The sequence below is a fragment of the Nilaparvata lugens genome, chromosome 4, assembly GCF_014356525.2.
Source record: "Nilaparvata lugens isolate BPH chromosome 4, ASM1435652v1, whole genome shotgun sequence".
NCBI lineage: Eukaryota > Metazoa > Arthropoda > Insecta > Hemiptera > Delphacidae > Nilaparvata > Nilaparvata lugens.
In genome coordinates this window covers 14,221,367-14,235,238 of record NC_052507.1, presented here as the reverse complement: position 1 = coordinate 14,235,238, position 13,872 = coordinate 14,221,367, and the positions used below count along the sequence as shown (strand labels likewise).

Sequence of the window (13,872 nt, the reverse complement as noted above, 5' to 3'; positions counted from 1 at the left end):
TGTTCATTAATATTTGGAATGTTATGATGATTCTCAATAATAAACACGAATCAATTGTGATCAGCTGTTTCTAGCACAATTAAAATTTGGACAAAATGAATGTCATCCCACACTGCCACCTAGACAGGTCACATAACAGGTGATCCAGGTAGAAGCTTGAAAAAGTAGCATTGGCAAATATTTGGAGTCTGCACTCCAACCTTCGACTGTTCTCAATCCTAAAACACTGTGTATGTACAGTAGTATAAATAGAATCCATTGGTCTCTTGGCTATTTCTTGAAATTATTGTACTTATTGGTTGTGTGAAAAGAAGAAACCTGTTCTAGTAAAAATTTGGCATGGCTCTATCATTTTTGCTTCGGAATCAAATGTCATCCAAAGGTGAAAAATCTATTTACTTATCATTTATTGAAAATGTTTTTACCTAAAGTAAATTTCATAAATGTAAATTTAAACAGATACTCATAATCTTAGAGCAAGATTAAGTACATGAAGTACCTGTAAATGAAATCATTATTGAGGTTTGTAATAGATAAAATGTTTGTAGGTAAAAAATTTCCTTTTTACTGTGGTACAGTAGAAAGTTTAAGCCTACATGGAAACTTGTCATTTAGCTTATCAGAGTACTATAAGACCAAAGCAATAATTATTTTTTATGTTACCATTTTAAAAATGTTTTATGAATAAAGTTTTGCTTGATTCAAGTGAATGTACGCAGACTGTAGGTTACTAGGTACATAAATCCTAGGAATTGTTTTCCTAATATTCATCTTGTCTAGCTTTACAACCCAGTACGGGTCACAGCCTCGCTCAATCTTCTTCTACAACAAGCATCTCTGTTCAATGCAGCACATCTTTATCCTAGCAATCCAACCATTGCCGCATCCTGGTCAACCACATCCATTCATTTTGTCCTCTTCCTCCTTCCATATTTTTTCCATCCATCGCCATCTTGGGTGGGTATGTATCATCTGCTCGTATCAGGTGTTCTGCCCATTTTATTCTGCGCACTCTCAGCACTGTGACTATATCAGCTTGTTGATACAACCTGTACAGCCATAGCCACCTCTAATACAAGGCCGCGGCCTACGATATTGCAACGTCGCAGTGTAGGCCTACAATCTAATACATGATTGGTGAAAAAGATCAGCTGGTATTTTTAAAATCTTTTTCACCAATCATGTATTAGATTGTAGGCCTACACTGCGACGTTGCAATATCGTAGGCCGCGGCCTTGTATTAGAGGTGGCTATGGTACAGCTCTTTATTGTGCCGTCTGCTCCAGACTCCTGGTTCTTCAACTCATCCGAAGATTCTCCTCAGGACTTTCCTTTGAAAGACACCCGGCATTGTTTTTTTAATTGCGAATAAGAATTGTCATCTATTTTGTTTTTAAGTCTCTTGTATCATCACTCTACATTTCTAATGCACAGTCTAAGTTAGAACTCTTGCATAACTTACTTTAGCCATATTTTGTTGATTGTGTTTTTTGCAGGATGCATTTTCAAAGTGTCGGACTTGGTCAGCAAGCAGGCTTTGAAAACATGCAGTTTTGGGACTTTACATCAACATACAGCTGTGACCAAGAAAAATGAACAAGTTAGCTTGCTACATAATGTAAAGGTACTGAATACATCATTGATTTAAAAAAAATAGATTATAGATTTTAAATAGGTTTGTCAAAGGAGCTATGTTCCAATTTTTTTTTAGCTGTGTGGCCTAAACCCTAAAATATAATCAGGGATTCTCGCATAGGAACACCCCACAACACGTATATTGATGATATATGTGGTATTGATACCAAACTATCATGGGAGTCGCAAATCACCAAGGTTTTCTTGAGTTGTCTATCTGCTCCAAAAGATGAGGGGGCTGCTAGTGTTGAACGCTTGGTGATGCTGCACCATGCAGTATTTCCGAGCCACATTCAGTATGGCATCTTGGCATTCAGCGCATGTGGGGAACATAACATATTCCTGCTACAGAAAAAGGGACTCTGTGTAATGACAGAAGGCTATTAGTATGATGCACATTACCAGCCCATATTCCAGCATTTGAGTATCCATACAGTTCATGACCTGTACATACTGTAATCGCTCCTACATGTCAGGAAAATATCTGCACATTAGCAGAAGAGACCAAGTGCGTTCACATGGAACTCGATGGAGAGCCGCGCTGTCGCCTGTCAAGAGTAAAGGACAGTTTTCCAGTGCTATGTGAATGTTTAACTGCTTGCCAAACTTAGTTTGGGCGCGCCCAGTCAATGTATTCAAGAACTCATTGGAAAGAGCTACTATCAGTTACAAGATTTCCTGATGGAAACTTTGCTGGACTGTGACGCTGCCTACATTTTATGTATTATGTTTTTAATTACTTAACACGATTTATCTAGGAAGACCTGACCTTGATCACGACATTGGATATTTGGATCGATCCCAAGGGTCGAAACACACGACACGTTTTTCAGACGAATCTGCACGAAAGAACAAAAAGCTCTCTGATTGGCTGATTCTCGATGCGCCAACCCAATCAGCCAATCGGAGAGCTTTCTGTCCTGTCGTGCCATGCCGAGTCGTCTGAAAAAACGCCTCTTGGTTTTCGGTACCTTACACTACTTGACATTTCTCATGGGTAATGTTTTTGATGTGATGTTATATTGGGGGACCTCCATTTATCCTTCTATTATCCTTCTAGATCAAGCATATGGTTTCTACTTCACCTATTAGAGCTTAATTGAAGGAACATAAGGTTGAGGTCAGATTAATAAGGTTTCTGTATGCTTGGAACAAATCTTCTGGTTCAAAATTTTCACCAAAGGTGACATAACATAATCCCAAAGTCTCATCCTGAACGGTCGAGTAGTTTTTGTATTAATATAGCAAAGAACATGAAAATTTAATTAAAAGGAAGATAAGAATGAGGTCAGATTTATAAGGTTTGTTATTGATTGGAACAAAAAGTTTGTTTCCAAATCTTCACTGAATGTGACATAAAATAATACCAGTTTTATCCCGATTGGTCGAGTAGTTTTAGCATCAATACAGTATAATAAAACATTCAATATGCACAAATTTCGATGTAAATCATGAGTAAGTAAGCGTTTTTGTTCTCTAAGTTGAGTGTTTTCTGTTGACCAGGTGTCGGATTTGTGTAGCAGCCAAATGCGACCATTCTCGACGAGCAACCGATTGTTTTCGGGCAAGGACAGCGATCACTCGGCACTGTGGGGCGCCGAAAGGGTGGCTTCCGCAGCACTCCTGGGGCTCATTCCGGCCATATTCTTTGTGCCGTCCCAAACGCTCGAAACTCTGACGGCCGTCATCACGGTTATGCATTGTCATTGGTAAGTTCAACTCATTTCAAAAGCTTCTTGCTTTTTTGTGTGTAGTAAAATTTATTGTTCGCTTCAATTATTACTTGACATCATCATCAGCATTTTCAATATTCAATATTATAACTTTTTTCATGGTGGAAGTCATCTCTATGTCACATCAAATTTTATTACTGAAGAAAAGTACTTTTACTGATGATTTTTATGTTTCAAAAATAATGTGAACAATAAAATTTATTGTTGACCAACCTCATGCTGGATAGATTTCGTCAATAATAAAATTACAATAATAAGCACTTGGAACACAAAGTTGCTGGATTTCTCGCCACCCGATTGCAAAACTACATGTTCCCACATTCTAGAGTACAATTTCTTCGCCTACCGCGTGTGCTACGTTTAGCTAGAATCGAATTGAGTAGCTGTTATTTTGAATTGAGTAAAAGCATAATAATTATAATTGATGAAAATATAAATCCGAGTACCCTTTTTAAAATTATTTTGTCACGACATGTTTCGTTTCGGCTGTTTAATGCCATTATCATGATTATAGCCGAAACATGTGACAAAATAATTTTAAAAATGGTACTCAGATTTATATTCAAAAGTAGCCCTAAAGAAAAAAGACAATAATTATAATTGAGTATGAGTGGAGTTGAGTTGATTAGAATTGAGTATCATTAGTTTATAGTAGATTTGAGTTTGTAGGAGTGGGTTGGGTCACTGGTGGAGTGTTTCTGGAAGCCTTGTGCCCAGCCTTATGAGGAGGAGAGACACCCCTTCTCCAATGGTAACTCATCATGTTGAGAGGATGTTGGCTATCTCCACCCCAGATGGTCTGTACTTAGACCAAGAGTAGGCTGAAGCATGATTCTCTCTATGAGAATTCCAGTCTTACTCTCGGGGAGCACTGGGCAGTTTAGTGGGTATTCATCAAGTAGTGTTGAGAGTGGTTATGCCGAGCATCTCCTATTTAGATATCATATCTCAAGAATTGTGAATTGTGCGGACAGCGATCAGAGAGATTTTACGGCATAGATGTCCACGATATCGATATACAGAGTGTCCCACGAAGGTTGTAACAGCCGTTGACCGTAGATTCTACTCGACATTTCTGACAAAAAATGTGTAGTAAATTTTTTTCCTATCGACCTTAGTTTTCGAGATATATAGATTTTTCAATATTTTCAGAATATGCCTACTTCTGGTCATTAAATACTTAATAACTCGAAAACCACTGGTCGAATTTAAATTTCAAGGGTATTGTTGGAAAGAGAAAAACATTTCAAACAAGATTAATATGATTCTATTTCTTGTAAGATATTTTTAGTTTTTTATTTGGGCTTAAACTTGAAAAAATGCTATTCTTCAAATTCAAAGTGAAATTTCAAACAGTTTTTCTCGGTTTTTCTCCGAGTGATTATAGTGGTTTTAATATTTCAAAACTTCTCCATTTCATAAGTTTTCGAATAAGTTAAGATAAGATAAGATAAGATAATCTTTTTATTCAACACAGTACACTTTATAATATACAGTTGAATAACGTCAGGTCTTAATAAGTAACAATAATAAATACACAATAAAAAACACACATGGAAGACTAGAGTAGGCCTACCTACAAACTATGCTACCTTCTATCACTGAAATCCTTCACACTGTAGTAGGCTTGTGAAACCAGGAATTTATACACTTTACTCTTAAAAATTTTTATATCAGACAAGGACTGCAGCTCGGTAGGTAAGTTGTTAAACAATTTAGCTCCAATATAAGAGGGCATTTTCTCGTACAGATGCAGTCGGTGTTGTCTCAAAGACAGTTTATTCCTCCCTCTGGTGTTATAAGTGTGGATATCAGCAATTTATTTAGATCAGATAAGTGCTTGTGAGTGAAAATTAACAGTTTGAATATATAAATTGATGGTAGTGTAAGTATATTTAAGTCAACAAAAGCCTGTTTACAAGAATCATTGGACTTCAGCCCTGCCAAGTAGCGGATTGCTCTTTTTTGTAGTCTAAATATTTTTAAAAAGTGTAACTCTGCAGTGCTTCCCCACAACTCTATGCCATAAGCCACATGTGAATAGAACAGTGAAAAATATACCATTCTTGAAACTGACATTGGAACAAGTCTCACAATGTTTCTGATAACAAATAAGCCTTTACTGACCTTGTCGATAATAAAATTAACATGCTCATCCCATGCAAGTTTTGAATCAAACTTTAAACCAAGTAATTTTACATACTCTGTATTGCTAATAACATCGTTCCCTATGTACAACTGAGGTTCAAAAGCGTTATGTCTTCGGCTGAAGTCAATGATACTACTCTTCTTTGAGTTAACTGTGAGGGAAAGTGAGTTGAAAAATTGAACGACTCTATTGCATATCAAGTTACAATTAATCTCCATCTCATTCAAGTTTTTGTGTGAAAAAATTAAAGATGTGTCATCCGCGTATAAGGTAAGTTTATTAAGAGGAACAAGTGAACAGATGTCATCTATGTACAGTATAAAGAGAAGTGGTCCCAGAATAGATCCCTGTGGTACCCCTGATGTTATTCTGATTAGGTTTGAAGCTGTTTGTCCGTCACTACCATGAATTGTAACATACTGATACCGATCAGAAAGGTAAGATCTTATTAAATCATGCACTTTTCCTCTTAAACCAAGCCTAGTTAATTTTTCCAAAAGCAACTGATGATCTACACACTCGAAAGCTTTAGAGAGGTCGAGCATTACTCCAGAAGTGTAGTTGCCACCTTCGATATCTTTTATTATAGCTTCAAAAACCTCGATGAGGGCTGTACTAGTTGACCTGTTCTTTACAAATCCATGCTGGTTTGGTGAAATTAGATTATGTTCAGAGAGATAAGTCACCAGTCTAGTAAGAATCACCGTTTCAAAAATCTTTGAAAAAGCTGTCAATAACGAAATAGGTCTATAATTGTTAATGTCATGTTTGCTGCCCTCTTTGAAAAGTGGAAGTACTTTGGCAATCTTCAAAATTTTGGGAAATACTCCGCTCTCGAACATGGAGTTGATAATGCAAACAAGCGGCTGGGCAATCGCCTCACAACAGATCTTTAATACCTTCAACGGGATGTCATCATGTCCTGTGCTACTTTTTGGCTTGAAGTTATTGATTATGCGTGAGATTTCCTCTTCATTTGTAGGTGTTAGAATAAAGTGATCAGGCGGCAAAATATGGGAGCTAGGAACGCTATCAGGAGTACTATTAGATAAGTGTTGTGTTTTTTTCATTTTCTTATTTATTCTTTGAGCAGTAGTCGCAAAGAAGCTATTGAATTCAGCTGCAATTTCCTCTTGGTTAGTCATAAGTACGTTCTCAATATCAAGCGCTAAAGATTCAATTTTCTTTCCAGTACATTTACCTCTAAATTGATTAATTAAATTCCAACTTGTTCTAGATTTATTTGATGAGTTTTTTATCATATCTCCATAGTAACGTTTTTTAGCTTCAATTACTAACTGATCGTAATACATTTTTATGTTTTTAATGAGGGATAAATTGAAATTGGGAATAGAATGCGCATTTCCCGTTGCAAATTTAAGCAATAGTCTAATTTGCTTAATTTCTTGTGTTATCCAATGAGCACTACGCGACTTCCTAACTGAGGGTAGAGCTTTGGTCATGACAGGGCAATGAATATTGTAGTAGTGGAGGAAGGTGCAATGGAATAACCCGTATTTTCTGTTTGTGTCCTTCTCTTCGGTAATGAAATTCCAATTTATTCCAGACAAAACCGCTCTCAAATTGGCCAGATTATGAACACTACAATTACGGAAGGTGGTGCGTGTAACATTCTTTGGTTGGCCCATACGAAAACCCTTTGTTAGATGCAATTCAATGGACTGGGCTGTATGATCAGAAAGCCAAGAATCTATGACGTTAATATTCTTATGCATTAATGTAGAGCTGGTGATTATATTATCTATAGCCGTTTTACTGGTTACTGTTATCCTAGTGGGAACTCTGACGTTATATTCCAAATGAATTGATCCAAAATATTCAAAAAAGTTCTACGTTGTAAAGAGTCAACCAAAAAATCAACATTAAAATCTCCTGCACATATTAATTTAGTTCCAATATTGATCGACAGATATTCTAAAACATTTATAAAATTGTTAAAAAACGAATGTATGTTACCATTAGGAGGCCGATAAACACCTAGGAGCACGTATGGTGCCTTATTTATATTGAATTTACAACATGCTAGTTCGATGCAACCCTCCTCACAGAGATCACTCACATTTAGTTCAGAAATATTTCGGAGCTGTTTATTGCAGATTATTTTGTGAAAAATTGCAACACCACCCATGCTCTTATTAACTCTACAATAACAATCAATGAGATGCATATCCTCTATATTGATACAACCCAGTTCATTATTTTTTAGGCCATGCTCAGTCAGTATGAGAAAGTCTGGTTTTTCCAAGTCAATGAATATTTCCAATCTATCTATTTTATTGCTCAACGAACGTATGTTTTGGTGGACAACCTTGACCATCAGAGAAGCTGACTCTGATTCAGACCGAAATTGATTGTTGCAGGTACTACCAATTGGAAAATCAGAGAGGTTATACGTAGGCCTATTAGTTGTAAAGCTGACCGAATTATTATATTTTTCAGTCTGACAAGATATGGCATAATCATCCCTATAATTCATGTTAACTGTTTTATTTATATTATTCTCTATTAATTGAGCTCTTTGGTCCTGCCTAACTAATCGTTTAATTTCTTGCTTTCCACAAGCAGGACCGTAATCTAGTTTCCCATAAAGCTATGAAATCCTAAACTTATGGCTGCGTCATTATCATGTGTTCCGTTAATAACATTTTTTATTTTTTCTGCGACTGCAATCTTCCCTTTTCTATTTAAATGCAGCCCATGCCTTGTGAACTTGTCTCTCTCAAGGTCAGTGATATCAATAATTCGTACATGATTAATTTTGTCACAAAATCTTTTTATTTTACCATTGATTTTTCGTATCTCGCGGTTCACACAGGACCAGTCAGGAAGATCATATCGGATAGGTATGGTGGTAACAAGGACATTTGTGAAATTCATCACAAGAAGAAGAGGCAGTAAACCTTTTAGAAAGACTGAAGACTGATTGCAATATACATCATTGGCCCCTCCCATAATAATTACATGATCGCTTTTGGAGAGATCCTTACTATCACTCATGATGTTAGTTGCAATCGAATTGAATTTCGCCCCTGGTTTAACTAATCCACTGACTGAATGCTTGAAATCAGATTCAAAGCAATTAACAATGTCACGGCCATGGCTACTCCCAAAAATTTTCACTACTCCCTTGGTACGTTTTCTCCTATCCGCCCTCAGATTTCTCTGATCAATTTCATAATTATTTGCGTGATTTGAGGTAATCTCAGAAGTGGAACAATTAGCCACATCAATCGTTGATCTGTGTGATGATACATGCGACTTAACATAAGTATTTGACTTGGGTTTTAAAAACTTACATACGTTACTAAGCAATCTCCATCTATACCCAAAAGCATCAAAATGAGAATTTCCCAATAGGCTCTCCTTAAAACATTTTGTCCTATTTATTCTACGAAATTTAAATACCTCTTCTATGAAATACAAAGCGAATATCCCACAGTCAAAATTGTTAGTTTGTTGAATACAGGGCAGTTTAATCAGTTCATTAGTATTGAATATAGAGCTCAATTTTCCAATCAATGCTGTGGAAATCCTATCATTATAACTACCCATTGAGTCTAGACTATAAAAACGTTTTTGGGCATTGTCATACAGTAATATGCTCCAATGTGAGCCTGACCATCCGTTATTAGATCCTGCTTGAAGACTATCATTTACGATAAAAACAATAACATTATTCTGATCAACTATTCTATTCAGAAACGATAAATCCGCCCCTTCATCGTTAATAATCATTGTTGTAACTGCCGGTAAGACTATGTAATTGCCTGGGAAAGATTCAGTAAGGTAATTACAAAAACAATCTATATCAGCATCAGCAAGGAGCTCTGATCTGAGAAAGGCGCTTAATCGGTCGATGAGGGCGCTGCCATGCGACGTTGGAGAAACATTTTCCTCGTTCTTCTGCACTTGCGACTCGGACGATGACATTTCCATGAGACGGATGTCCAGCTCCATTGAACGATTTATAGCGGCGCTCCACTGCTCCTCAAGTACTTCCATCCGAGCTCTCAATCGCTCGTTCTCCCGTTCAAGATCTGCCTGCTTGGAATGATCGTGTGTGTCTGGTGCTGAAGTCAGTAACACATTATCTTCGTTGTCCTCCACCGAGTCATGCGAGTGCGACCCCGAAACATCCCGCACAATAGACAAATCGTTGTTTGTTATGAGTGAGACAGAACACCCTTTTGCTAAACATCGCCAAACATCACCCTTACTAGTTGACGGTGCCTTTCTGAACTTGAATCCCTTATACAGAATCGCTGGGTTGCCCTTGGATGTTTTACATGATTTTATTTCTGAGTTCATATTATTTATTAATCGTTCATTATCCATATCTGCATTTGAAAGTTTGCAGTCTATAGTTACGAAATGGGTGGAATCAACAAGTGTCAATAACACAGCTGACACTCGAACGACAGATAACAAAAACAGGAGATGAGATAATAGGATTCCGTAAATGCTTCAGCTTACTATATACACTGTACCGTTCCCATAACTATAATTGATAAGCTCTTATCCTTTATCGCCGTTGTGAAAAATGTTCGTAGCAATCCAAACCGTTACACAGTCAGTCAATGAATCGATAACAAAACTGTACTTATCACAATACACAGATGGGACAAAATAGGCGCCAACTTTTTCCCAGCAGCAATAAGTCACTCAAGAAACCCAACCTAACCTCACCGTCGTAACAAACTTTTCACACTACAAAGAGATAAGATGAAAAGTATTTGTAATTATTTTGCATCTACAACACAACACAACTTGTAGTTTCACTCATAGCAAAAACACCATCTAATTCAACTTTAAACTATTTGAAATTGAAAATTAACTCAGAGCCGACGTTAACCAAAGTATCCCTAAAGAAAAAAGACAATAATTATAATTGAGTATGAGTGGAGTTGAGTTGATTCGAATTGAGTATCAGTAGTTGCAAGTGATTTGATTTGAGTTTGTAGGAGTCGGTTGGGTCACTGGTGGAGTGTTTCTGGAAGCCTTGTGCCCAGCCTTATGAGGAGGAGAGACACCCCTTCTCCAATGGTGACTCATCATGTTGAGAGGATGTTGGCTATGTCCACCCCAGATGGTCTGTACTTAGACCAAGAGTAGGCTGAAGCATGATTCTCTCTATGAGAATTCCAGTCTTACTCTCGGGGAGCACTGGGCAGTTTAGTGGGTATTCATCAAGTAGTGTTGAGAGTGGCTATGCCGAGCATCTCCTATTTAGATATCATATCTCAAGAATTGTGCGGGCAGCGATCAGAGAGATTTTACGGCATAGATGTCCAAGATATCGATATACAGGGTGTCCCATCAAGGTTGTAACAGCCGTTGACCGTAGATTCTACTCGACATTTCTGACAAAAAATGTATAGTAAATTTTTTCCTATCGACCTTAGTTTACGAGATATATAGATTTTTCGATATTTTCAGAATATGCCTACTTCTGGTCATTAAATACTCAATAACTCCAAAACACCCATCTCATAACACATTTTTAAGATTGACAGATGTCAAGATGGTAAGGGTTTAGGATCAGTTTCAAGGTACGAGAGACCAGTCTTAATTTCTGAAGCTTTTAAGAATCTTATTCTAAAGTATTTCGAGCAGAATCCTCAATCCAGCATCCGATGGGCAGCTGGGAAGTTGGATGTTTTAAGAATGATAGTTCAAAAAATATTGAAGAAGAATAACTTTCGACCCAGTTCAAGAGTTGAATGAACCTGATACTGTTTCTTGGATGAATTTTTGCCTTTGGATCTTAGCACAAGATTGTGTTTCAAACATTTTATCGACAGATCACAGATAAAAGTACGTTCACATGAACTGATGCTGTAAATTTCCACAATACACATACATGGACCTTTCATTTTCCCTGCAAGAATAAATGGTGAAGTTTTCATGGACTTTCTGGTCAATGAGCTTCACGAATTGATGGAAGACGTGCCTCTCAATTTGAGGCAGAATATGTGGCTTCAGTTGGATTGCTGCCTCCCTCATTATGCTAGAAACGTTCGTGGGTGGCTTGATAACAATTATGCAGGGCCGGTGGATTGGCCGAGGTGGACCCGTAAGTTGGCCACCACGCTCGTCTCATCTTACTCCAATAGATATCTACTTTTGGGGGGGTTGTGAAAAGTAAAGTTTACAGAGAATCTGTAGAGACCAGGGAGGAAATGATTCTCAGAATTCGATTGACGTTTAAAGTAATGATGATATGGCCCAACGAAGTGAGACGGACAACTCGAAGCTTCATGAACGGCAGCAGAAGTTGCAAATATGGAGGCTATTATTTTTTGTCAGATATGTCAAGTAGAATCTATGGTCAACGGCTGTTACAACCTTGGTGGGACACCCTGTATATACTTATTATGATTATTATTTTCATTCAATCCACTAACCTGTAGAAAGGGGGGGGGATTTGTGAAGTTGTTTTTCAAACTTGAAATGAACTCATTTTTTAACTTCTCGAAGTTCATAGTACTCTTTGAACTCCTCCACAGAGTAAACACATTTGCACAGCAACTCCTTTTTCAGTTGAATCCCGGAATGGTTAACTGACATTTCCTTTGAGCGAGTATATTATACAAACAAATACTTCAACTCTGTGACGAATCATCTACTACTGTCCACATGTGTGGAATATGTGTTTAGCAACTTGTATTAGTTTGTTTATTAGTTGTTATCAATGCTTCATTTCGAAATTTTTCATCATTTCATTAAAGTCAACTTATTCATTAAATCGTATTCAAAATATTTTATATCATAGGAAATTATAAATTAAAATTTCCTATAACTTCTTAACCCTTGCTCATACATGGTTGTTCAAATCAAACTTTATTCAATGACATCACTTACATAACAAATTCCTGTTTGTTGTGTCATCTCTCAGATTACTCCTGTATCTAGTTGAGATGTAATGTTTCGCCTGTATTAAATTCATGATTCATGTAATATGTTTCTTAATTTGAATGAAAAAAATAGTATGGTGATCGCAGATCGCTCTCTGTGTATCCAGGTACTACAGATACTGCAATGATTCTCGGCTACCAGTGGAGCCAGTGGCGCTATAAGCGCCATTAAAACTAATGTCCTTTATCCTAATATAACTCGAGGTTAATTACATATATTTTTGTTGTGCTTACAGGGGCTTGGAAGCCATCTTTGTCGACTACATTAGAGAAAAGTTGTTCGGCCCAGTGTGGCCCAAGGTGAGCATAGTCTTCTGTTACCTGCTGTCGATATTCATGTTGGCCGGCCTTCTCAATATCATCTTCAACGACACAGGACTCGCCAACACACTCAGACTATTCTGGAAGTTGTAAACTGTAACTTATTGCTGTAGAGTTAGTTCTGATCTGAGTTCACAACGTTTTTTCATTAACTGGCTGCAAGCTATCATATATTTCATTACGATATTCTGCCATAAGTATTATGTTATTGTAAATAAAGTGGATATGGAGTAACTGTCAATTATGTGTTGAGAGTTTTTTCCTGTGTTTTGAAATCCTCTATTATTGATATCACTATCTCGAATTACGATTACAGTAGAAAACCAATTATTACTAAATAGTTGAATTGAATATTAGGCTACATGAAGGCAAAATCAAGTTAGAAATTATGGTCTATTCACAATCTACGCTTCGTTGAAATACGTCCCATCTCCCAATCCAAGCTACGAATGTGAACGGGAAGACAGATTGTAGCCTGGATTTAACATTGGTATATAGGACGTATTTCAGTGAAGCGTAGCTAAGTGAGACAATAATTGTTGAAGGTTATTAAAGGCGTGGTGAAATAATTATGTTTGCATCAAGGGACAAGAGTATTTTTTCTCACTGGGGTATTATTGTTTTCCTCGGAAAGAAAAAGAACTACAGCTCTTCTATCCCTAGATGAACAAATAACTATTGTTCCATTGCCAGTGTTATACTCCTGTACCGAGTTTCAGTAATACTACATTAGTTTCTACGTTTAGTAATACGACATGAAAGTTTCACTCTAAAACATAAAGTATTTGATGACTATTCGGCAAATTATTATACAAAAATGTGCCTGTCTCCACCAAATTATTTTTAAAAAATAATTGTGTATCATTGAATCAATAAAGAATAAAATTCATCTACCTTAGATGAAAATAAATATAATAATGAAATTCGAGAAAATCCTTGATTATATCTATATGATCATTGTTGGTTTTATACAAAAATCGAAAATAATTGCTATCAATTATCTACTAATCAATTGCTATCAAAATTATTCCTGCAGGGACAAATAATTTTTGATAGTAGCTCTCATCCTTTTAGCCGTTTTCCGCAATATTTGCAGCCC

At 36.8% G+C, this 13,872-nt stretch overlaps 1 protein-coding gene across 1 annotated transcript; it reads left to right on the top strand.

The window, feature by feature from the left end:
* The first annotated feature begins 86 nt into the window (after positions 1–86).
* Positions 87–13,014, top strand: LOC111046288 (succinate dehydrogenase [ubiquinone] cytochrome b small subunit, mitochondrial). Its single transcript, XM_022331804.2, has 4 exons — positions 87–382; positions 1,497–1,624; positions 3,139–3,344; positions 12,689–13,014. The coding sequence occupies exons 1-4, from the start codon at positions 340–342 to the stop codon at positions 12,864–12,866; spliced, it is 555 nt and encodes a 184-aa protein (XP_022187496.2). The 5' UTR covers positions 87–339; the 3' UTR covers positions 12,867–13,014.
* Positions 13,015–13,872: the final 858 nt, after the last annotated feature.